Below are 25,548 nucleotides of genomic sequence, written 5' to 3'. Positions count from 1 at the left end.
AACCCAGAGAGTTAGAGTAGGTCATGAAATATAGGAAATTGGAAATATAAGTTCAGGGGTGCCACAGGGCAGCGTTCTGGGTCCATTACTCTTTATAATATACGTAAATGACCTATGCCAGAATATTACATCAAATGTGAGGCTATTTGCAGATGACTGCATTATCTATAGAAAGATTAGAAATAATTCAGATGTATATGCTATTCAAACAGACTTGAATAAAATTTATAACTGGGCGTTAATGCATAGGATGGAAATAAATGGTTCTAAAAGTAAATCTATAACATTTTGTAAAACCCGAGAGGAAACTAGTCTTAATTACGAATTCAGTGATGTTGTAATTCCGCAAGTACAATGTTGTAAATACCTAGGAGTGTATTTAAACTCCAAACTTTCTTGGGGAGATCATGTTGATAATGTTACGGGTAAAGCATGGAGGGCACTTCACTTTATTATGAGAATCTTGAGAAAGGCTAGCCCCAAATCGAGGGAAATAGCATATCTAACGTTAGTGCGACCGTTAATGGAATACGGAACTATATGTTGGGATCCCTATAGAATATAGCAGATAAATTCCTTAGAAAGAATCCAGTATAGGGCAGCTAAATTTGTTAAAGGTAAAAGAGAAGATGGAAACGATACGATAAAAGAACTTAAATGGGAAACTTTGGAAAACAGACGTAGGAAAACTAGAATAACATCATTGTATAGAGCATATCTAGGTCAGAAAGCATGGGTAGACATAACGGCTCGGTTAGAAAAGCCAACGTACTATGTTAGGAATGATCATGATTTTAAAATCAAATGTAGGGAACAGAAAACGGATGTAGGTAAATTCTCATTTTAAATATAACTATAAATGATTGGAATGACCTACCTGCAGCGGTCTTTGAGGGCTGTCCTTCCTTAAGGAGTTTGAAGAATAATTTAAAAAGTTGTGTATCAAGTGCAAATTAAAATTAAGGTGACATTTAACATTTAATTTTTTAAGGTGACGTGTATTTATTTAGCCTGACGAGTTACTTCCTTGGTTTGAATTGTAAATTATTTAAAAATAGCGTGTAAGAGGGCCTTAGACTAGAAATGTTTAGTTTAAATGTAGTTCTTTTTATAAGTACAGTATGCATAAGGATGTAATTATTTGACTTATTTGAACTGTTGTATCAGTGAAGCGAGGTGAGTCAGTGGAATTATGGTTTTACAGTGCAGTGAATAGTTCCGATCAGTGATAATTTATAGCGTCAATGAAATGTGTTCTATAGTGTCAGTGAAATGTGTTATAGTGTGTCAGTGAAATGTGTGCTAAAGTGTCAGTGAAATGCGTTATAGTGCCACTACAGTGAGTGAGATGAGAATAAAGTGAAAGACTATTGAAACTTATGTAGGGCCTATACATAATTATGTAGGTTGTAATGTAAAATTACGTATTTTATTTATGTTTTATTATTATTGTGTTAAATTATATTGTGTATTCTTATTGTATTGTGTATAAAATTGTATTGTGTATTGTGTAATTGTATTGTGTATTGTAATTTTATTGTGTATTGCTTATCATTTTCTTTTGTGTATTGTTTATATTGTGTATACCACTGCCACCGGGTGCTTGCCCACTTGCAGTGTAAATAAATACATACATACATTACAGGCTTATTACTAAAGGTAAGTATATGATATTTGGTACAATGATTTGTTACATATTAATGAGATTTTAGAAAATATTTTTGGAATTTTTAGATACATATGTAGTCGCCATATAGGCTTAGCTTTACTGATAGAAATATTTACCTATTTGAGGCGACATTTTGTTGAGCATTAAGCGTTACATTTTACACTATTTTAAAAATTGAATTACAATACGAATTTTATAAATCTGAAGATAAGATGTGATAACAAAAAGAAAAGGGGGGGCGCAATGGGTTTAGTGTAGCTTCTGTTTGATTTGTTATCATGGTAAGTACCAAACCACATATGACAAATAAGATGATGTTTTCATGTGTGATGGATGTCAGACTCTTGCTTGTGGACATCATGCCACAAGGAACCACTATTAATTCTGACGCGTATGTGCCAACTCTCAAGAAACGTTAAGCTAGACTGAGTCGTGTTCGACCACATCGGGAGAAGCAGGATATTCTGCTATTGCACGACAACGCACGGCCACATGTCAGTCACAAGACCACAGACCAGATCAGAAAATTCGGATAGACAGCACTGAAACATCCGCCTTACAGTCCTTCGATTACCATCTCTTTGGTAAACTGAAGGATCCCTTCGCGGAACGAGATTAGAAGATGACTCCCTCGTGCACGCTGCTAAAGAGTGGCTAAGACGTGTTGGTCCGCACTTTTACCGTGCTGGTCTACAGGCCCTCGTTCCTAGGTGAAGTAAGGCAGTTGAAAGGAGCGGGCATTATGTGGAAAAGTGACATTTTGTTCCTAAAGGATGTATCTACATTCTGTGAAAATAGCAAAGCTGTAAGATAAAAATGTAATTTTTAAACAAATGAAGAGTACGCGGGAAAAACGATGAATGTCACAGTTTTGTTAAGGTTGATGTCATTATCTAATTCAATGGATCACTACGAAATTTAATGTTGTTCTTATGAAAAATGGTAAAAAGGAGAATTATCACCACGAATACAGTAATCCTTTCCTTTATTTTATATAGAAACAGCACTACATCTTGCAGTTATAGACTCAATTACATCATTATCTAGTCCTTAACAGAAATGTGACATTCATCGTTTTTCCCGCGAACTCTTCAAATGTTATGCATTAATTTTGGACTTACCCTCGTAATATAGGCTATAGTAAAGTCCATAATAAAAGTGTTCACCCCTTCAAACAAAGAAGATGCCTTTTCAATTTCAATTTTTACTTTGATTTCATTATTATTATGTGTTGATATGTATTTCTATGTTTTCTTGCTTAGAATATTAGCCGGAATTACTATGTTTGAAGTCTTGTAACAATAAATGAGAATTTAATTTGACTTTAATGAATTTTTACACAATTCTTCTACCTCTTACGAAATTATGTAATATCACGAAATAACCAATCTATTAGCTTAAGTTATAAAAGTGGTTTTTGGCAATTGTTCAAGAACGTAACCAATCTTTTATGTCTCCAGATTTGTACAGCAAAATTATCGTCTTTTAGATGAAAAAATCGGAATAAGAAAATATTTACTGATTTGCATTTTAAATTAAGTTTCATGAAATTATCACGAAATTACCCATGTTTACCCTATATCACTAAGCAAATTATTGCCTTTATGTGGCGTCTGCTGCCATCGCCTTTTATTTCTTACCCTCCTTTCGTTAAACTGTCTAAAATAAGAACGGGACACTTCAATAATGTATCTTTCTATGACATGACTGCGGATAATCAGCGAACGCGAATGTTCACTGACGATTCGTCAATGATTCGTATTTGCTCCGAACAGATAATGAATATTCGCACTCGTTATTCGTTCTCTAAGTGAATACCCATCTATAGGTTAGGTTAGGTATACAATATATATTTACAAATAAAAATGACATTATACAGGGTATCTGACTCAAGCCGTTCATAAATCGTTTTAGGCATCACGCACAACATGACAAGAGGTGGACAAAGAATACTTTTCCACGTTGGAATTCTCCAATTCGCAGCGATTGTATTTTAGTTTAAAGGAAGTTGGCTCTCGTAAATGCAAATAATGGTAAAAATTGCGTTTATTCACGTATCCATATATGTAATACTATTTATCAGTGCTATTTCTTTTTTCCAGTGATGTGTATACACTTATTAAGCTTTAAAAAAAGAATGGTTACTCTAGAGTAGATCTTTCCTCTTAAAATAATTTTTTAATTTAAACATATTCTTTTATAAATTCATTATATGCCTGTTATTAAGTACACTCTATTCACTTATTATATATGAATTCAAATTTTAGTCACTTATTACTAATTGCTACTAAAATAGACACCCTACCAAAATTATTAATATACCTGCAATATTATGGGCATTGGGCTTATACCAGTCTTCACCATGAAAAATGTTTTTTTTTTTTTACGGTGAAGATTGGTATAAGTCCTATGACCATAATATTACAGCTATGTTAATAATTTTAGTAGGATGTGTTTTATTATCTTTTAGCAATAAGTGACTAAAATTTCAATTCAATGTGTTCTATAATAAGTGAATAGAGTGCACCTAATCACTGCCATGTAGTGAATTTATACATAAAAAATATGTTTAAACTCAAACATTATTTTAAGGGGAAAGATTTACTCTACAGTAACCATTCTTGTCCATACCTGTGGAGTAATGGTTAGCGCGTTTGACCGCGAAATCAGGTGGCCTGGGTTCGATTCCCGGTCGGGGCAAGTTACCTGGTTGAGTTTTTTCCGGGGTTTTCCCTCAACCCAATATGAGCAAATGCTGGGTAACTTTCGGTGCTTGACCCCGATTCATTTCACCGGTATTATCGCCTTCATTCATTCAGACGCTAAATAACCTAAGATGTTGATAAAGCGTCGTAAAATAACCCACTTAACCATTATTTTTTATTTGAAAGCTTAATGTGTATACAGAGTGATTCAGACCACCCGTAACAGTAATTTATTTCGGAAACTAGTGCATTAAAATTTTCGAGAAAAAATATTTATTATACTTCGCACGAAAACATGACGACCTTCCCTCATCCCCTTCACCAGTTAACTGCAGGCACGCGCAAAGGATAAACCCTTAGCCGAGTTGCCAATTCTTGAAGTCATTGTGATTTGCGAACGTTTTTCAAACTGTGTTCCGTGAAACCGCGATTTTCAGAAAGACTATATTATCTTTGTAAATATACCTTAATTTATAATTACTAAAACAAAATTGGTATAAAAATGAACAAACTTATTTTAAAAACACTTTATATTTATATTTTCACTAACATGTTTTGCCTAAATAAACAAAAAATGCAGACTTCTATAATAAGTGTTAAATTCTCATGTTATTGAAGTTCCAGAATTTTATACTTAATTAAGAATGTTGCGCTGGTAAAATTTTCTGAAATTGTGATCATTGAATAGTTATAGAATTTATAGTACAAAAGAGTAAAGTTAGATTTTATCTGCTTCGCCTTGGGTGATAATTTCCACGAACGCATAAAATCTGTTTACTCTAGTGTATTATACAATAGTTTATTCATTACTGGTATGTAAATTTAATTTTAAATTGTAGGGCTTTTTTTTGTAATGTGTTGTTGGCGAAGAAGTTCATTTACATTCATTTTAATTAATGCTAATATGTTGGTTGTCATGTAGAGAGTGATTTAAAAACATTTAATTCACTGCTGTAAGTTAGAAAACTTTTAAGCACTGCTGTGAATAATGCCATTATTTAGGTTGCTAAGGACGGTGTTGCTGTTGGCGATATCTCTTTCGCGTACTGTTCACATACTGTTCGGCGAAGTAAATCACGTATAAAATCGTCTATCTTACCGAATTCTGTTTTAATTTGTTTATTTTCTCTTTAGTTGGTGAACCGTAATTCTTAATTTCTATGCCCATATATCCAACTCCGCCGGTTGCGTCCGATGTTAAGTGATTAAGATGTATACTTATTAAACTGCCTGAACTTTCGATTACTTTATGGATAAAATTTCTAACGTTAGACACAATTTTAACACTTTGTTTTCTTAGCTACGCTCCTCTGCAAATAAGATATTCTGTTTTCTTCGACGGTGTTATTTGTTGTTCTTGTCGTGATCTTCAGGTGTATCAGGAGGCCTAGCTGCGGATCATCTGCTCCAACACTCATTAATCATGGCCGGAATAAATTATACATATTGAGGCGCACAACGGTATAAAACAACACGTCGACAAAGACACTGAGAACGGGTGAAAGCCATCAGGTAGAGGCAATGACTACTAGATTTGGCAATACTGGGATCTATTGTATTTCTGCCACGCGGCTAGGGGTTGAGTAGAGGATGGGGGTTTATGAGGGATTACCAATTCCAAGAAGAGAGGCCGTCATGTTTCCGAGCCAAGTATACTAAACCACATGTGAACTTTCACTTGAGCTTAATTTTATCAATCAGCTCTAACAGGAAGTAGGGTCAGTGGCGTATCACTTTAAAATTTCAAATGGGAGTATGGGTCAAATAAGGTACCATTTGATAGAGCTCTTCATAACAAACAACTTTCATACGAAAAGTTTTTATTAATTCCTATTCTTTCAATGAGAAAACTACGAAAAGCAATGGGTGATTCGGACCACACGTGTTATTTATTTCGGAATCTAGTGCATTAACATTTTCGAGACAAAAATATTTATTACTAAACCACATGTGAACTCTCACTTGAGCTTGATTTCATCAATCAGCTGTAACAGGAAGTAGGGTCAGTGGCGTATCACTTTAAAATTTTAAATGGGAGTCCGGGTCAAATAAGGTACCATTTGATAGAGCTCTTCAAAACAAACAACTTTCATAGGAAACGTTTTTACCAATTCCTACTCTTTCAATGAGAAAACGTACAAAAAGATGCCATCAATATTGAGAAATGTTAAAAGACGAAAATGTAAACAAGACAATTAATGTTAACATTTTACTGAAAGACTGGACAATTCCATTAACTTTTATAAATGTTCAAACTCTGCCGTTCTGAGCAACACATACCTCTATTCTTCTTCTAACACTGTCAGTCGACCTGGTTGGCAAGTTGGTATAGCGCTGGCCTTCTATGCCCAAGGTTGCGGGTTCGATCCCGGGCCAGGTCGATGGCATTTAAGTGTGCTTAAATGTGACAGGCTCATGTCAGTAGATTTACTGACATGTAAAAGAACTCCTGCGGGACAAAATTCCGGCACATCCGGCGACGCTGATATAACCTCTGCAGTTGCGAGCGTCGTTAAATAAAACATTACATTTTTTTTACATTACAACACTGTCAGTGACTCGTTACACTTCGGCGTGGTCAAGTGACTGGCAGGTCTCCCGGATTCGCTGTTTTATGTCATCTCTTATTGTGGGATAGTCTTGATAAACGATGTTTTCTAACCGTCAAGCTCAAGTGAAAGTTCACATGTGGTTTAGTAATAAATATTTTTGTCTCGAAAATTTTAATGCACTAGATTCCGAAATAAATTACACGTGTGGTCCGAATCACCCATTGCTTTTCGTACGTTTTCTCATTGAAAGAATAGGAATTAATAAAAACGCTTCCTATGAAAGTTGTTTGTTTTGAAGAGCTCTATCAAATGGTACCTTATTTGACCCATACTCCCATTTGAAATTTTAAAGTGATACGTCACTGACCCTACTTCCTGTTAGAGGTGATTGATGAAATTAAGCTTAAGTGAAAGTTCAAATGTGATTTAGTGATAAATATTTTTTTTCTCGAAAATTTTAATGCATTAGTTTCCGAAATAAATGACTTACGGGTGGTCTGAATCAGCCTATACACACATCATTAAAAATGAAAGAGTTCTGATAAATACTATTATATTTATGACTACTTGAAAATAGGCTATTTTTATAATTATTTTGTATGCAATAAGTATGAACTTCTCTTAAGTAATGATTGAAAACAGCCAGAATAATGAATATACATGGGTTCGGTGGACTAATTAATACAGTATATTACGGTACATTATACAACGCGTCTGAGTAAAGAAATAAACGTTTATCAAACGCAGATATCTCGAGGATCGTTCATGGCTCTTAGCTAGAATAATGTATTATTTTAATGTACCGAAGTACATATGATATTTCCATATTATCTACTCTTTCATCGTAGAATAATGTGTTCATATGAATGTTTCGACTGCCTGAGAGGGTTCGATATTTGGTCCTTCCTTTCGTACATTATAATTTTGAAATTCGATTTCAAGTAATTCTAGAATAGTCTATTTAATACTACTTTAAAATTGAAATTCGCAATCCACCGTAACACAATATGAATAAGAATGTTCTACAGGAGTAGGCTAACTATAAAAGTTAGAATTCTACCGTCGGTAACCATTAACTGTTCGAATCTCTGCAAAACCAAAAGAGATAGCGAGAGAAAAATTCAATATAAAATGTTCCAGCAAACAAACTACATCGGCTTCGTCCAACTCCATGCGGGTTATTATCGATCTCGTATGTCTTCTTAGACCATACGGTCTGACACAGGCTGAATCCAACTTTTTTCTTGGTCTACCCAGAGTTTGACGTTCTCATGGTAATGTCACTAGGTGTGACATATTCAAAATATATTGAAATAAATTAATAAATTGTAATAAAATTCTGCGCTTGTTCTTTCTTTATAGATACGTGTCTTCTTCCGAATGAAACAAAACAAATAAACTAATTTGAAGTATTGGATATAACATGTGTAATAAGAAAAGAATGTAGTAGGAACTACAAGAAGAGAAAATAATTCGATAAAACATTATCCGAGACAGGAATATACGTTCGAAAGAAGAAATATAATAAATAATTAACATAATTTGACAGCACGTGTTTAACATAAAATTATAATGTGAAGATTAAAATTCGTAACATTCGCGTGATCATTTCAGTGAACGTTATATCCAACTCTGCTTCCACCTACGAAAGTATTAAATACCTCCCACATGTCTCGACTGTTTATATCAATTAAAAAACATTTAGCTCAACTATGTGAATGCACATTGCATGAAAATAAAAAAAATATGAATTGAATAGCTTATTTCCCTAGATATCCTTCACACTTTCATTCTACTGTATCATGGAAAAAATGAAAATATTATAACATTTTTACAATAATTTTAATTAGCAATAAGATATTATTACTCTTGCACATAGAAATGGAAATGTAGGAAGATGGCGGCCTGACCGATGCTTACTACATAATCGCCCGTACCATAACACGTTTACAATAATTGCAATTAAAAAAACATTTAGCTCAACTATGTTAATGCACATTGCATGAAAATTAAAATACCCGTATGAATTGAATAGCTATCTCCATAGAGATGTCTTTCACTTTCATTCTACTGTATCCTAAAAATGAACATATTATAACACTTTTACAATAATTTTAATTGGCAATAAGATATTATCACTCTTGCGCATAGAAGTTAAAATGAACGATTTTTAACTGATTGGTAATTGCAATATATACAGAATGTTGGAAATGTCCGTTTTTTAAACAAAAACTGTAAATGAAAATGAAAATACTGGCATTAGTATGATGGAATTATCCTATTTTGATTGAAAATACTGATTTTACCATATTGTTTCTCACGGAAATGATCGAGTTAGAATAAAAATAGTCACAATTTTAGAAAGATGCCTCTGTAAACATACCGAAACCTAAAAAAAAAAAATCAGTTTCTGTTTGCGTTGGGGCTAAGAGGGATGAAGTTACAGGAGAATGGAAAAAGTTACACAACACAGAGCTGCACGCATTGTATACTTCACCTGACATAATTAGGATCATAAAATCCAGACGTTTGAGATGGGCAGGACATGTAGCACGTATGGGGGAATCCAGAAATGCATATAGAGTGTTAGTTGGGAAGCCGGAGGGCAAAAGACCTTTGGGGAGGCCGAGACGTAGATGGGAGGATAATATTAAAATGGATTTGAGGGAGGTAGGATATAATGGTAGAGACTGGATTAATCTTGCTCAGGATAGGGACCAATGGCGGGCTTATGTGAGGGCGGCAATGAACCTCCGGATTCCTTAAAAGCCAGTAAGTAAGTAAGTAAGTAAGTAAGTTGGAAACGACTGGTTTTGTTTGCAACCTCCACAAATAAAACAACAAATGTCTCAGGACTCAGGAGAATAAACGTGTAAATTAATGTTTTAAACTGGTATCAAGCATTAATTTTAATATCTTCTTAATTTATCTTATTTTTAAATTTCATGGTTATTTCATCGTACAAAACAATATTAACTATCAGAAGAAGTGAGCATCTGAAAATATAGACAAGTGATTTCTGTTAGTATTGTAGCCAGTGTTGAGTCCAGCCAACGTAAGAACTTTTTTTTATGTTCTCTTCAGTGCAAAAAAGAATGCGTTATCTAACTCTTGCATTCAGCTAAGGATTTTATGATACTGAAAAACTGTTTACTTACGTATATTTATTATATTTTGTTTGATAGCATATTAAAACATATATACATAATTACTAACCTCTAAAGACTTTTTTAAATAATGATATAAGCCTGCTTCAAGTGGTTTAGGAAATAAGATATTTTAATATTGAAATATTTATTTCATATTTTTCGAAAATACAGTCGACCTGGTTGGCGAGTTGGTATAGCGCTGGTCTTCTATGCCCTAGGTTGCGGGTTCGATCCCGGGCTAGGTCGATGGCATTTAAGTGTGCTTAAATGCGACAGGCTCATGTCAGTAGATTTACTAGCATGTAAAAGAACTCCTGCGGGACAAAATTTCGGCACATCCGGCGACGCTGATATAACCTCTGCAGTTGCGAGCGTCGCTAAATAAAACATTAAATTTAAAAAATTTAAATCCAAAATATATTTATTTTTTCTGGAAAAATATTCTTAATATTGGCCGTCCACAAATATCATTGTAGTTAGTTCTACTGTACAACTTAAGTGACTTTTACCTAATTTCTTTTGGAATTTAAGTCTTCCAATTGGAAATTAGTCTAATACATATTATTCACTAAAACTTAAGGTCCATATTTTCAAATAAAATAATAAACAGTATGCACAAACATTTTCTATTTCAAATAGAACTTGTAAAACTTTAAGGTGAGTATTTCTTCATTCCAATCGTCTACAGTGTTCATTTCCAACACCAGGTTATGTTATAGTCTCCTAGAACCCCTCCCGAATTAAGATAATAATGTCACTGCCCTAGCTCAATCCGTCTGTCAAAATGTTATTTTGAAACTTTTAGGTGGACCAGTACATACAGAATAGGTCACAGAAAAAACTTTTTCTATCTGTGCCCGAAGGCATTAACTGTTAAGCTGGAGTGAAGTGTAAAATCTACGTCACAACTCTGAAATGCTACAAAGTTGAGAGACGGAAAAGCTAAGTAATAATTACAAATACAACACACACTAAATCATATTGTCGGTGTTGGAAGCATTACTTACCTATACAGTTTCTCGATCCCGCACCAAACGGAAGGAAGGAGAAAGAATGTCTCTCCGACACGACCTCTGGTAGAAACCGATTTGGATCAAACTTGTCTGGCTCTGGAAAAATTTCTGGGTTGCGATATACTGCTTCTATGCACACCATTACATTCGCTCCAGCAGGAAGGATATGACCTCCTAAAATAATAAACAACACTCACAATAATCGTGATGCAGTATTTCGAGCAAACAAAAATTAAATTTCTGCTTATTCGTACTGTACGTTTCGGACTGTACAGTGATTTATATGTTGAAGAATTCGTATTTTTTTCAATCTCATGGAGAGTAACGGGAAAATGTTAAGAACATGCAAATAAATTAATTTATAGATTTTCACGGAAATACATGTTTCCAGCATCTCTGGAAACGAAGAAGTTACTTTCACAACTCCTTTTGTCAGTCTATCTGTTTACAATTTCTTCTAAGATGTTAGATTATTATTATTTTTTTTTCATATTTAATATCTAAGTCAATTCAACGAGAAATATTTCTCATGAAATGTAGTAACTTTTATATACCTACAGCTGTCAAAAAAAAGTGGTCGCATTCGTGAACAGCGAAGTCTAAGTCCACTTCGGATAACGGTGATGTTACATGATGCGTATGCTTATAGAAATAGCTTCGGAACTAAGATGTTTAAGCAGGAGTCATTCACATCTGCGTCTCGTAGAGCAGCGGTAGTGTGTTCACTAAATGATTCGAAGGTTGTGAGTTCGAGCTTTGTTCAAGTTATCATTTTATTTTTATTATCGTTCTTTAGCGAAATAAATAATATTCAAGTTATCATTTATATTCTGTTACCGTACTTTAGCGTTATAAATAATATTAAAGTTATAATTTGCATTGTTATCGTTCTTTAGTGATATAAATAATATTCAAGTCATCATTTGTACTCTGTATAAATAATATTCAAGTTATCATTTACATTCTGTTATCGTTCTTTAGCGTTATAAATCATATTTAAGTTATCATTTTGTGACAATAAAATAGACAATTTGGTCAATTTTCAAGTGTTCATTTAAGTTCATAAAATGCAATATAATTTTATTTTATTATCGTTCGTTAGCGATATAAGTAATATTCAAGTTATCTTTTTTGTATTCTGTTATCGTACTTCAGCGATATAAGTAATATTCAAGCTATCAATTGTATTCTGTTATCATTCTTTAGCGATATAAATGATATTTAAGTTATCATTTTATTTTGTTATCGTTCGTTAGCGATATAGGCCTAAATAATATTCTAGTTATCACTTGTATTGTTATCGTTCTTCAGTGCTATAAATAATATTCAAGTTATCATTTGTATTCTGTTATCGTTCTTTACTTACTTACTTATGGCTTTTAAGGAACCCGGAGGTTCATTACAGCCTTCACATAAGCCCGTCATCGGTCCTTATCCTGAGCAAGATCAATCCAGTTTCTATCATCATATCCCACCTCCCTCAAATCCATTTTAATATTAACTTCCCAAAGAACTTTTTTTTCTCCGGCCTCCCAACTAACACTCTATATGATTTTCTGGATTCGCCATACGTGCTAAATGCCCTCCCCATCCCAAACATCTGGATTTAATGTTCCTAATTATGTCAGGTGAAGAATACAATGCGTGCAATTCTGTTTTGTGTAACTTTCTCCATTCTCCTGTAACTTCATCCTTCCTAACCCCAAACATTTCCCTAAAACCTTGTTCTCAAACACCCTTAATCTCTGTTCCTCTCTCAAAGTGAGAGTCCAAGTTGACAACCATAGAGAACAACCAGTAATATAACTGTTTTATAAATTCTAACTTTCAGATATTTTGACAGCAACCTAGATGACAAAAGCTTCTTAAGTGAATAATAAAGACATTTCCCATATTTATTCTGCGTTTAATTTGCTCCCGAATATCATTCTTATATGTTACTGTTGCTCCAAGATATTTGAATTTTTCCACCTCTTTGAAGGATAAATTTTCAGTTTTTATATTTCCATTTCGGACAATATTCTGGTCACGAGACATAATCATATACTTTGTCTTTTCGGGGTTTACTTCCAAACCTATCGCTTTACTTGCTTCAAGTAAAATTTCCGCGTTTTCCCTAATCATTTGTGGATTTTCTCCTAACATCCAAGTCATCCGCATAGACAAGCAGCTGATGTAACCCGTGCAATTCCAAACCCTGCCTGTTATCCTGAACTTTCCTAATGGCATATTCTAGAACAAAGTTAAAAAGTAAAGGTGATAGTGCATCTTCTTGCTTTAGCCCGCAGTGAATTGGAAAAGCATCCGACAGAAACTGGCCTGAAGGACTCTTCTGTACGTTTCACTGAGATATATTTTAATTCATCGAACTAGTTTCTTCGGAATATCAACTTCTAGAAGAATATTATATAAAACTTCCCTTTTAAGAGAGTCATATGCCTTTTTTAGATATATAAGTAACTGATGTACTGTACCCTTATACTCCTATTTTTTCTCCAATATCTGTTTTGTAGGGCCTCGAGGTACAAAGCTAAAGTTATGAGTCATGACGAATCCTTTGGCCGGACAAGTATTAGATGTGTGTAAGGATATTTGAGCCCTATACAGGTATTTTGAAGACGCAATGCATGAACTATTAAAATGCACAGCAACAAATGACCTCAGAATTAGCGTATATAATACATTTTTTAAGATAAACGAGCAAATAGCCTTCATAAAACTAATTGGGCAGTTAAACGAAAACATTTAGTCCCACTGTCCTCAAACGAGGACAGTACAAATTTATTTTATTACTAGCCGTACTCATGCGCTCCGCTGCACCTGTTAGAAATAAATATGAAGTAATTACATAATTAAAATAGGACGTTTGATCCAGGGAACATTCGTGTTTGATAGAAGGATAAATAGTTTAATATGTTACTAATTTGAATTGTATTTAAATAATTAAAATGCGATCATTTTGGTCCATAGAGCAATCATTTGGTGCAATGACAATTCCTTTAACATGTTTCTTAATTGTTATTACATGCAACCATAGTTTAATGAAGATTGACATATCATTTAGTTTTAATTTGTATACTTTATATTATTTGCTATATGTTTCAGAAGTTGCTGTAATAACAGTAACTGTAGAATTACGTTCATCTAGAGAAACTATACTTTCCAATGGTGAAATAATAATTAAACAATTAATTAGCTTCCGATATTACTTCATACAAACACAGAAACCTTCTATTAGGTTATGTTTAATAGCTTTCGATTGTTGTTGTCCAAGGCCCCTTATGGACGAAGTCATTTGTTTTTATTTCAGTACAGCACCTTAGATGGCGTAGTTATTGTAATTTTAAAACTCATTTATCTCATTAAATATCAGTCCTATCAAAATTTTGTATAGAATAAAACTTATCGGAAATTAGTTTTAAAGAAACGTTTGTTATGTAATATTTTTCATGAAAATGAATAATAAGCGAGATATTTCGATTTATTTAAATCAGGCCCCCTTATAACTCCCCCTTTTAAATAAAGTATTTTGAATGGCATATAGGCTAAAATCTAAGTTACAACGAACTTAATTTATATTCCAATTTTCGTATAAATCGGTTCAGCCATTATCCCGCGAAAAGGAACAAACATCCAGACAGAGAGACATACATACAAAAATTTCAAAAAAACAATTTTCGGTTTCAGGATGGTTAATTATACATGTTAACACCAATTATTTTTGGAAAATCGAAAATTACCAGAAAAATTTTGGCTACAGATTTATTATTAGTATAGATTTTATGTTATAATGGTCTGAAATCTATTTCGAGTTCTCGAACCTTGAGACATTAACTAAACATTATTTCAGAAATAAAAATGAACTTGATTTTAGTTCATGTTTTCATGTAATTTATTTAAAATTTTTCGTATTATTTAACGCTACTACACAGTAATAATCAACATATCACATAAAATAGGAGGAGTGCTGTAATTTCACAGTTGATCTATAATTGTGAACAGTATGAGTTACAGATAAGGCTAATGTACAAATATTTCGAAAAAAAATATTTCAGCGCCTGTTTTATTGGTATAAAAATAGCTGTCCTCAATTGAACACAGTGAGTACCTGAACTACAATGGATTTCTTTTGATGCCAATATTTCAATTGGAATAGTGAATTTATAATATTTGTTTTGATTGTTGACACTAATTTTATATATTATATATTATAGACTGTGGTTCAGAACTTAGGTTACAGAAGAATTTGGTAGATACAGGCACTAAAACAAACATTTATTAGTCCGCAATGTGTGTCCTGACTTTGCATCGGTAACAGTGCTAGAGTTACTTTAGTGTTGGGTAGCCAATGATTCATGTAGGGTCCAGTGACAACGTGTAATCCCCATTTCAGTTTGGTTGATAGGCTTTCCCCTCTACTCACACTCTTTACCATCCGTGAAGGGGAAGATGCTACTGTCTGTCTGTCTTACTAACGTTCGACTAATTGACTTTGAATATAGTGAAAATTCTTATTATTGAAAACGTTTACCGGTAATCTATATTTCGAAAATCTATACTAAGCGTTTATATTTCATTTGATTGTTGTTTATATCAACTGGCACATTAAAAAGCTACCGACAGCAGAAGATAAATGTTTTCTTCACTGCTAGTTGCTACTCTACAGCATACACAACGGGACAATCTGCACTGTGTCACTCCCCCCTGACTTCATAATACAAACTAGCATCCCTTTATATAATTAATTTTGCAAAACCGGCACTAAAATATACTCAAACATGTAATTGTCAAACATCTGTGTCACTGTATTTTATATCCATTTATGTACTTTATTTAATATTTTATTTTCTTGTGTGTACAACTTGGAGGGTGCAGGTATAAGAGGTAACAGCTACTGGTCTGTTATACTGATGGACTCAGGGCAAGTAGAAGGGGAAAGAAATGCCTTCGCATCCTCTCAACTTGTATGAAATGTCGTTTAGTATTGTGCATTACAGGAACGATTCAGAATGACGTCTTCTTGTTTTACATAATAGTGGCGTTGCCGAAGCATTGAATGCTAAAGGAAACAAAAATCATACTGGAACCTGGTGGTACGCATAAATATTCTTCCAGAAGCTGAAATCTTATCTGCATTTGAATGACATTGCACTGTTATAGGCTCAAAATCCTGACAACTATTTCAAAACCCATCCATTGATAGAAATAGTAAATTCTTCTTTCCAAATGTTTGATGCTTTTAAAGGTACGTTTTCCTCGGTGCGACTATTGCGATGATCATCGTTGAGCACTATTTCTTTGTATTTTCTAGAGTCGCGGCAGTCGCTCGGAGGAAAACAGCTCCATAGAAAATACAAAGAAATAGTGCTCAACGATTATCGTTGCACGATCATCGTTGAACGATCATCGCAATAGTCGCACCGAGAAAAAGTACCTTAAGAAGCATTTATCAGTGAACGAAACGGTCATAAAGCACTTTTAAAAATTTTTAAACTCATGTGTGAGCTTCGTTCAATAGGTTTCAAGACCAGAGGAATGGTTAGTGAAAATAGAATGAAGAAATGTCCTCTGGAGAGCAATAAAGAGCTTCAGAAGAAAAGAAAGGAAACTTGTGATTTCAGATTTGACTACCAATGAACTTTTAGTTTCGAAGTGGAATGACTATATTCGAGGTAGAAAGTGGTACTTTCCGGGCCTCAAGAGAATCCTTGATATGGCTGTAGTGAACGCTTGGTGTCTCTGTAAGAGTGTTCTTACTTCTTCCTAATGATTCACTGTCCTTGTTGACTTTTCAAAGAGACAGTGCAGTTTCGTTCATCAAGTCGAAACCACCATCTATCTCATCATGTACAATAATTGAAAATTTCAGGTGGCAACTGCGATCAAGGTTGTGAGATACGATGGCAAACATCACTTCCTTAGCATCACAGATATACAGAGATGATGTCAGAGGAAAGACTGTAAACCGAAGCTCCACGTGTGAAATAAAACACTACATCATGTGATCAATGTTCTTCTGTATTTCTTCTCCGAAACGAGTAAAATGAAGTCAGTAGCGCCAAATTGCACAAAGACAGTTAAAACATAGTATTGTTGTTGTATAAAGAGTCTTGCTCATCAGTTATACCAGCGTTTCTCAAACTACGGTCCGCGGACCACCTGTGGTCCTTGAGTTCTGCCCTTGTGGTCCTTAAAAAAACAGAAGAAAAAATAAATTCAAACGATGTGGCTCAGTCGTTTAAGGCGCTTGCCTACCGGTCTGATGTGCTTGGGCGCGGGTCGATCCCCGTTTGGGCTGATTACCTGGTTGGTTTCTTTCAGAGCCTTTCCCCAACCGTAAGGTGAATACCAGGTAATCTATGGCGAATCCTGAGCCTCCTCTTGCCAAATACCATCCCGATCTCACCAATCTCATCGACGCTAAATAACCACGTAGTTGATACAGAGTCGTTAAATAACCAACTTAAAAAAATTAATAAAAACAACACATGAAAATCCGAAGCAACAAAGATATGAGATAATATTGTATGAAGTACAACAACCCTCAGCAAAAGGTTAAGATGGATCAGATATATTCTACGTAACAAAGGCTTAACAATAAACATTACCAGGACTTCCAGACGGCAAAGCAACCTCAGGATAAAACGAGTCTTTGTTGAATGTAGCAAGTATTACGGGGTCTTCAACAAGTCAGAGTAAATGAAGTTATGGCACTGATAGATCAACATGGATACGGAAGACTCTTGTGTGCTAGGCCAAGCAACTTCTTGGTTTTACTTCGTTAAGGCTGTAATTGTAATTACTTATCTAATACATAATGCAATCGTGCAATATTACGTATAAAACAGCAATAATTACCGAGTTCGTAGTCTTTTCTGAGCTTCCTCCCAAACATAGGAATGATTGGATAGAATCTGAGTGTCTCCTTGATCGCCATCCCGAGATACTTCATGCTCTGCAATTCGTTGAATGTCGCCGAACGTTGTGAATCTCCAAATATCATCATCTGCTCCTCCATTATTTTTTCCTGTAATTTGATTATGGAACATTTAATTTCTGAAAAGACAGTGTTGTATAGTTACATTATGTGATAAATGCTTTGAGAAGTGCGAAAAATTTGACAGAAAAAAAATATATTTGAAAAAAAAAAATTAATTTAATACGTGCTCACTAAGTTTGTTGTATCTAATCACATTTACTCTCATAAGAAGTTTCCACTAAATCGAATGATGTTAACCCGTGTCGAGTTTATATTGATATTCAAAGTATAATATTCGATTACTGTTGGCTGTCATATGTGAAAATACAGTGCACTTATTTTACGAAGAAAGTAGCTGGATCCCAGCATAACTTGCCAGCGTGTCGTGCTTGCACCGTCGGAGAATGTGTTCCGTTACTACAGGCTAATCAAGACAGAATAAAATAAGTCCACTACCGGTAATTTAAATTATTATTAAAATACATGTATACGTATTTAATAGTTACCATTCATTTCAGATACTGTCGGAAATAATCTCCTTCCGCAGTAAAACATGCCTCACATTGTTTAAACAAATTAATTGCCACTTTCTGTAATTCCGTTTTGGTAGTAGACAGTATTGCACGTGTTATTTTGATCTTCAGTTCTTCTACAATACGTGGATTATTTCGATAAACTTTGCCCTTTTCCTTTCCCCAAAAATAATAATCACAGTAAGTTAGGTCAGGTGATCTAGGGGGCTATAAACCTGTACTAAATATAAATTTACTGTTCAAACATACATTTCATTTTCCAATCAATTACTATACACCAGTGATGTCAACTGATGCCCATAGGAGCAAGCGTGCGATTTAGAGCCCAGGAGAACCTGAGCGCTTTACAGCGGAAAGGAAAGACACAGACGAAAGAGGTAGTATATGCCACTTGGTCGAGCTATATACGGGGTTGGCCAGCACTGATTCAATGGATAAAGGGAAGAAAACTTATTAAAACTGTATCCATGTTAATTTTTAGATTTGTCTGAGAAGTAAGTGCATTATAATAATGTAAGTTTTAATTTTAATGTTCATTTTTCACGAGTTTGCTTTTTTATTCAAAAGGAATATTTTCTCAACTATTTTACAGAAAAGTGACATTTTCAGATGTTTGCTTAATAGCCTTACTGGTACTAAAACAATGTTTTCGTAAATCTAATGTATCGTAAATACGTATTACTGAAGATAGTGTATTAAAAGTTTGAAAATATTCGCATGGAAAATGTTTGTAGGGAAATGAATTAACAAAGCAAATACTGTTACATCACAAACAAAATATATGTGCCTATGAGTTGGTAAAACATTAGCTCTATAGCTTCAGCAGATTTTGAGATAATTTAATACTCTAATAACAGAAAGTTGCGCACAAATATCATCTAAAAGGATAATGCGATAAGAGTTTTATTATGTAATATTAGTTAAGTTAAAACATATACCTAGACAACTTTGCTTTGTACTATAATATTGATTTGATTACTTTTATAAGGCTAAAAATACCATCAATACCAGTTTCAACTTATCATGTCATATTCAGTGTCTTTCTTTGGGATAACACTTTCTTTATGAATGATGTGTTTAATTCACTTAGTACAGTATAGTTGTAGTTATTATGGAATTTATGTGAATATTCCTTCCTTACTCTTTATTATGTTATTAACGTTTAAAACACAACTACAATATTAGGCTAAGAAATAGGTGTTAGTAGTTTTGTTTTACTGACAATATAGAAAATAACAAATAGAAAGAAGCCATATAAAAATAACGGCATGAAATTTCACGTTCCGTTTGAAGTTTGTGCACCACTATAGTCTTAATCCAACAGGCTGCTTATTCCTCCTAGCATACCTAGCGCTTAATGCTCGCGGACGACGGCAAGGTCAGAAAAATGCGCTTGCTTTGACATCACTGCTATACACAAACAACAGCCACACACACATTCCGGTACAATTCTCAGAAGCAACTAACTGCAGGAATGTTTTGTAGAATAGGCTTCCCGCGCTGTGGTCGGGAGAGCAGGAAGTCCGCCTGTGACGGAATGATGCAAAGTTTCCTCGTAAAATGAGAGCGTTGTGTTTGCATTACAATTAATTCGGTCAAATTTAAATAATTATATAATGTTACAAATTATTAAGAATGTATTATTTATAAAGATTTCTAGCTGCACGGGTTAGTCGTCGATTTTTTTATTTTATTTTAGTAGTTATTTTACGACGCTTTATCAACGTCTTAGGTTATTTAGCTCTGAATGAGATGAAGGTGATAATTCCGGTGAAGTGAGTCCGGGGTTCAGCACTGAAAGTTATCCAGCATTTGCTCATATTGGGTTAAGGGAAAACCCTAGATAAAACCTCAACCAGGTAACTTGCCCCGACCTGTAATCGAACCCGGGCCACCTGATTTCTCGGCCAGACGCCCTAACCGTTACTCCAAAGGTGTGGACGTTAGTCGTCGATGATCTTCAACACTGTGCAACACAAACTCTTTCTGTTGCTCACCAACAGTCCATTAAAGTCCTGCATTACTTTTACTCGTACCTGGGACTGAGGTAGGATGGCCCATCTGTCAGCGTCGAATTCTCGAATGTCACCCGGGCCACCTGTCGGATTTGGAGAATCATCGCAAATAATAGGGAGCACAATGGGCGTGTGTTCGAATCCGTCCCGTGTCCAACCCTCGTCAAACCAGCCATCCTGCATTCAACACTTCGTTCAGCTGCGTCATTCACTATTTGTTATTTAAGAACGAAAGAGTTTGTGACTTTGTAGAAGATTCTTCCAGAAAATCTTATTCATTGCAAACCAGAGAACAAACTATACGTTTCTTTGTTACCAAGATATGCATAATTATCCATAAAATTTAATTTAATTTTAAAAACTTCCCCATTAGAGGGCTGCTACATGGAAAAGTGACATAACCAACTTGAAATTTATAATAAAATAACAAAAGTCTAATATAAAATTTCAACAATTATAGCTCTAATTTGGAGTATAAAAGAATTTACAAACTGTAACAGAAATGAAGAGTATGATTTTATTTTGCACAAAAATATTACAATTTATAATTACTGTCAAAGAAATGATTTCTTAATATCGAAATAGACACCTTACGCGCAGAAATCGTAATTTATAAGAGATATGATTTGTGTAGTTCTTGTGAAGTGCAAAACTGCACAAAATATTTGGGAATAGCCTAGTTCCTCGTACCCTAACCATTATGCCAACAACGTTTATACTGTCTAGTTTGTATTTGCTTTCGTAGGCTCATATTTGCTCTTCTTCTTCTTCCTCAGATGGTCTGAACGCGATGATATCGACGTGTTTCCCTGCTGTCAGTGGCCAAACCAGAGAATCCTCATAAACAGTGTAGCCACAATTTCGCATAGCTTGAGCTATCATGTCCGGAATGATATATGTGATGTAATAGAGTTAAAAAAATAAATCCGTATAAGTTAAGGAGGGGCATGGGAAGATATTGCCCCCCCCCAAACTTGTCTCAACTCTTTTTTTTTTCTATTAACGTTAGAAAATATTGAATTCAAAAGATTTTTTTATTTGTTTTTGTTTATGATTAAGTTTCTGTGCTTAAATTGATAAATTAATGTCTTCAGATCATGTGTTTGCACTATAATTTTATTTTAAATTTCTGAATGTATAAGAATTTCTTTAGCTCGTTTGAGGAATGGAAGCACTGCAATGTTTCTTTTGTAACATCCTGTACTCATGTGTTAGAATTCTGCAGGTGTTCAGGCCGCCACTAGGAGAAATATGAGTAACATGCTGCACAACAATACAGAAAAAAAGAAAAGTGATCCCTGTATAACAGAGGTCTCCAAAAAGCGTATCATTTCGTGCTCTCGATACAGCCCGCCGAACACAGTGTGCTGTAAGGGGAAGAGACTCGTACCTCAACAGATGGGAGCGATCAGTGGGGGATCGCGGCAACGGTGTGCTTATGTTTACAAATAATAACATCAAAAGAATAAGAAATATCATACGTTTGTATATTATTTTGATATACTATGAAGCTGGATCCCCGTCTGTTGCTATAGACACAAGCCATTGCAAATTAAACCTCTTCTGTTCTATGGTGCCTTTCAGTGCCTGGAAAAGATCTTCTCCAGTTGTATTTTGTAATTAAATCTAGAAGACATTCAGACACAGTAAAATGTTCATTAACTCCTCGGATGAAAATGGCTAGGTGAGCTTTGTCATTTCTATCTGTGCTTTCGTCCAATGCAAGTGAGTAAGCTACAAACTGGTTAATTGTGGTTTCGACTTCAGATTCAATTACATTTACAATCTTGAAATTGCTTCTCTGAACTGTAATTGGAAACAATTTAATTTTCTCAAACTTTGACTTTGTTCTGGACATGGTATTTCAGTATCGTCCTGTATGCACGATTTTACAAATGATTCTTCTGTAAAAGGCTTCATTGACTTTCCAATATTCCAAGCTAGAGCACAGCTAGCAAAAAGTTTTTTTTTGTTTAAGACTGAGGACACGTGTATGATTTGTGTTTTTATTTTCTTGTTTTATATTTATCAAAATATTTGTAGGCCTACGCACTTCACCTAAAATTAATCGAAAAACTATATGTTTGTCATGCGTTTTGTAATACACTGATTATTATGTATAACCAACAGTTATACAGATAGCCCCAAAATAAATTATTTTCACATGTCCCACATACCTGTAATTGTATGATATTCTTTGTGAAGAGTCTAGTATTGTCGTCGCATGTTGAATTTTAACACACCCTTAAGAATTTTCGAACAAATTAAGCATTTCACATTCTCCCCACTAACTAAAAAAAAAGTCTCTTCCTATTCATTCTTGAATGTACTACGTCCATGATTAGAAGACATTGTGAAAATGTGGAACACTCCGACCAACACAATGATAATGGCAATCCGCCACTGCTCTTCGTTTGCGCATAAACATTGAGTACAGTACAGTGGGGATGGGTGAGGCGGAGCGGCTGATTACGTACTGCCTTCGGTTCCGTTCAGGGGCTTAGTCGTGAGTACGCTTTTGGAGACGTCTGCTGTATAATACAGAGTGTTCCGCTTATAAGTATAACAAAAGAAATAGCTATAACTTCTGAATTAATACAAGTATATAGTTGAAACCAACTGCTACAAAGAATGAAAACTGGGAATTTTTGTTACCTTATGTTCCATAAACCTCAACATGGCTTCCATTGGTGGCACGGGAAATATCCAACTGGTATTCAACCTCGACCCAAGTGTTATGAAGCATCTGTGGTGTAACATTGTTGACAGCAGCATAAATTCTTTCTTGTAAGTCTGCCAAATCACGTACTGGCGTCCTGTAGACCTGGTCCTTAACAAACCCCCACAGGAAAAAATCAGGTGGTGTTAGATCTGGTGATCTGGCAGGCCATGTGATGTACGGTGATCCTCTTCCGATCCATCTTGCAGGGAATTGTTCGTCTAAGAATGTGCGAACCATGTTGGCAAAGTGTGGTGGAGCCCCATCTTGCTGGAAAATTGCTCCATCTGGGAGTTGTGGCACAGCATACAGTTGCAACATATCCAGGTACGTGTTTGCAGTGACTATCTTTTCAGCAAAGAAATAGGGACCAATGATTCTGTCACGCATGATCCCACACCAAACATTCCATTTAGGGGAATCCCGTTGGTGTTCAATTACGACACTTGGATTTTCCGACCCCCAGAAGCGACAATTGTGTCGGTTTACTTTTCCACTGACGTGGAAGGTTGCCTCATCTGAGAAACAGACTCGAGTTAGAAATGTGTCGTCATCGTCCACTTTATCCAACATTGTTTCTGCAAAGCGTTTTCGTTCCAGTTTATCATTCGGCGTAATCATCTGATGAAGTTGCAGCTTGTACGCTCGCAAACGCAATATTTTATGGAGCACTGTATGCACTGTTGTTGGTGGGATGTTCAACTGCACACTAGCCTGTCGAATGGATTTCCGCGGGCTTCTCTGAAATGCCTCGCGAATGCGTTCGACATTTTCGTCAGACACTTTACGCTTGGAATGTTTACCTGCATTAGACAACAAACTTCCTGTTTCTCTGAGCTGCCTATCCCATTTCATTATTGAGACGTACGTCGGTACAGCTTCCCTTGGTCTAAGATTGTACTGACGGCGAAACAAGCGCTGTACACGAATTATGGATCTATGTTCTGCTAATGACAGCACACAAAAGGCTTTCTGCTGTGGCGTCCACATGCTGACTGACTAAAGATACGATACGAATTCTCTTATTTAATGATCTGCGCATGCGTGAGTCTTCTAAAAATAAGTAACAACAATGGATTAAAACTTCCCAATTTCCTCTTTACAATGGTACCAATCTTAACCCATTTGCATGCATTGTTATGAAATTATAACTATTTCTTTTATTATACTTATAAGCGGAACTGTATGTAAACTTAAAAGACGAGATTAAATAAAATAGAGTTTACATTTCATATGATATCTTCAGGAAGGTAAACTTCATATAAAAAAGTTTCTGTTAGCACTGCTACGTAGTTTTATTGATGTATGCATGTGTTTCTGTACGAGAGAGAGAGAGAGAAAAAGAGGTAGATTGTTTTATGTTATGCCCTATTATAATTTATAGTAGACCTACAGTTCAAGTACTAAACAACTCGGTCCGAAACATCGAGGATGTGGATGTAACACTAAGAAACATGCCCTCAAAAATATCTTTATGTAATCAAGCTATAATGGGGGAGGATGTGTATATATATATATATATATATATATATATATATATATATATATTTACGAGGGTGATTTCGTAAGTCATTGCAAATATGGTATATCTTCCGAATAACCGAAAATGTGGTTAGTTCAGTATATACGCGTATGTTTAAAAACCTATTGTACACGGTACAGGATTCCACCTCCAGATTGCGTCTTGTGCATTGGTGGCTAGTTTACAGCACACACAAAAGTTAGCATGCTAGAGGCTTTACTCCAAGAAGGATGTACTGTAAGCAAAGTTGATCAGCCGTCATACGTAAAAATTGCAGTTGTACTTGGCAAGAATGCTCGTCAGTATCATTGTGAGCTACGAGAAGCATTGGATGATAGTGCGTTGGAACACAATCCCTACGCGCCTGATCTCAGTTCATGCGACTTTCATCTCATTCCGCAATTGAAGAAACCGCTGCGTGAAAAGCGGTTTGCAAACAGGGAGGACATCATAACAGCGTTTCGACGAGAGATGGTACATATAGACGAATCGCACACAGTTGATGGTATTCAACGCCTGCATCATCGTTGTAGAAGTCTTGGGGGATTATTTTGAAGTGTGTTAGCTTTGAGTAATGTACTTTGTATCCTTTTGTGCATAATAAAACAATGATTTATATTTACGCATTTTTTAAACTTCTCCTACCCATTGCCTCCTGTACCCAGACCCAATTTGGTACTAGCATTGCGAAG

At 35.0% G+C, this 25,548-nt stretch overlaps 2 protein-coding genes across 3 annotated transcripts in view; one reads left to right on the top strand and one right to left on the bottom strand.

Moving 5' to 3' along the window:
- The window catches only part of LOC138711803 (uncharacterized), a 342,343-nt gene that overhangs the window by 41,527 nt on the left and 275,268 nt on the right, over positions 1 to 25,548 (top strand). The gene's annotated exons all lie outside the window — the stretch shown is intronic.
- LOC138711798 (cytochrome P450 4C1-like) overlaps positions 1 to 25,548 on the bottom strand; it is a 391,497-nt gene that overhangs the window by 284,062 nt on the left and 81,887 nt on the right. For both annotated transcript variants that reach the window (XR_011335460.1, XM_069843031.1), the window contains exons 10-11: positions 17,947 to 18,115; positions 11,083 to 11,262 (exon numbers count right to left, since the gene is read on the bottom strand). Coding sequence is in view for 1 of the 2 variants with exons in the window: in XM_069843031.1 (XP_069699132.1) it covers positions 11,083 to 11,262; positions 17,947 to 18,115 (349 nt within the window). In the remaining variant the exon portion in view is untranslated. The remainder of the gene's footprint in view (positions 1 to 11,082; positions 11,263 to 17,946; positions 18,116 to 25,548) is intronic.

Source organism: Periplaneta americana, chromosome 13 (assembly GCF_040183065.1).
Source record: "Periplaneta americana isolate PAMFEO1 chromosome 13, P.americana_PAMFEO1_priV1, whole genome shotgun sequence".
Taxonomy (NCBI): Eukaryota; Metazoa; Arthropoda; class Insecta; order Blattodea; family Blattidae; genus Periplaneta; species Periplaneta americana.
The sequence above is the reverse complement of the archived record's forward strand: the minus strand, read 5'-3'. Positions and strand labels throughout refer to the sequence as shown.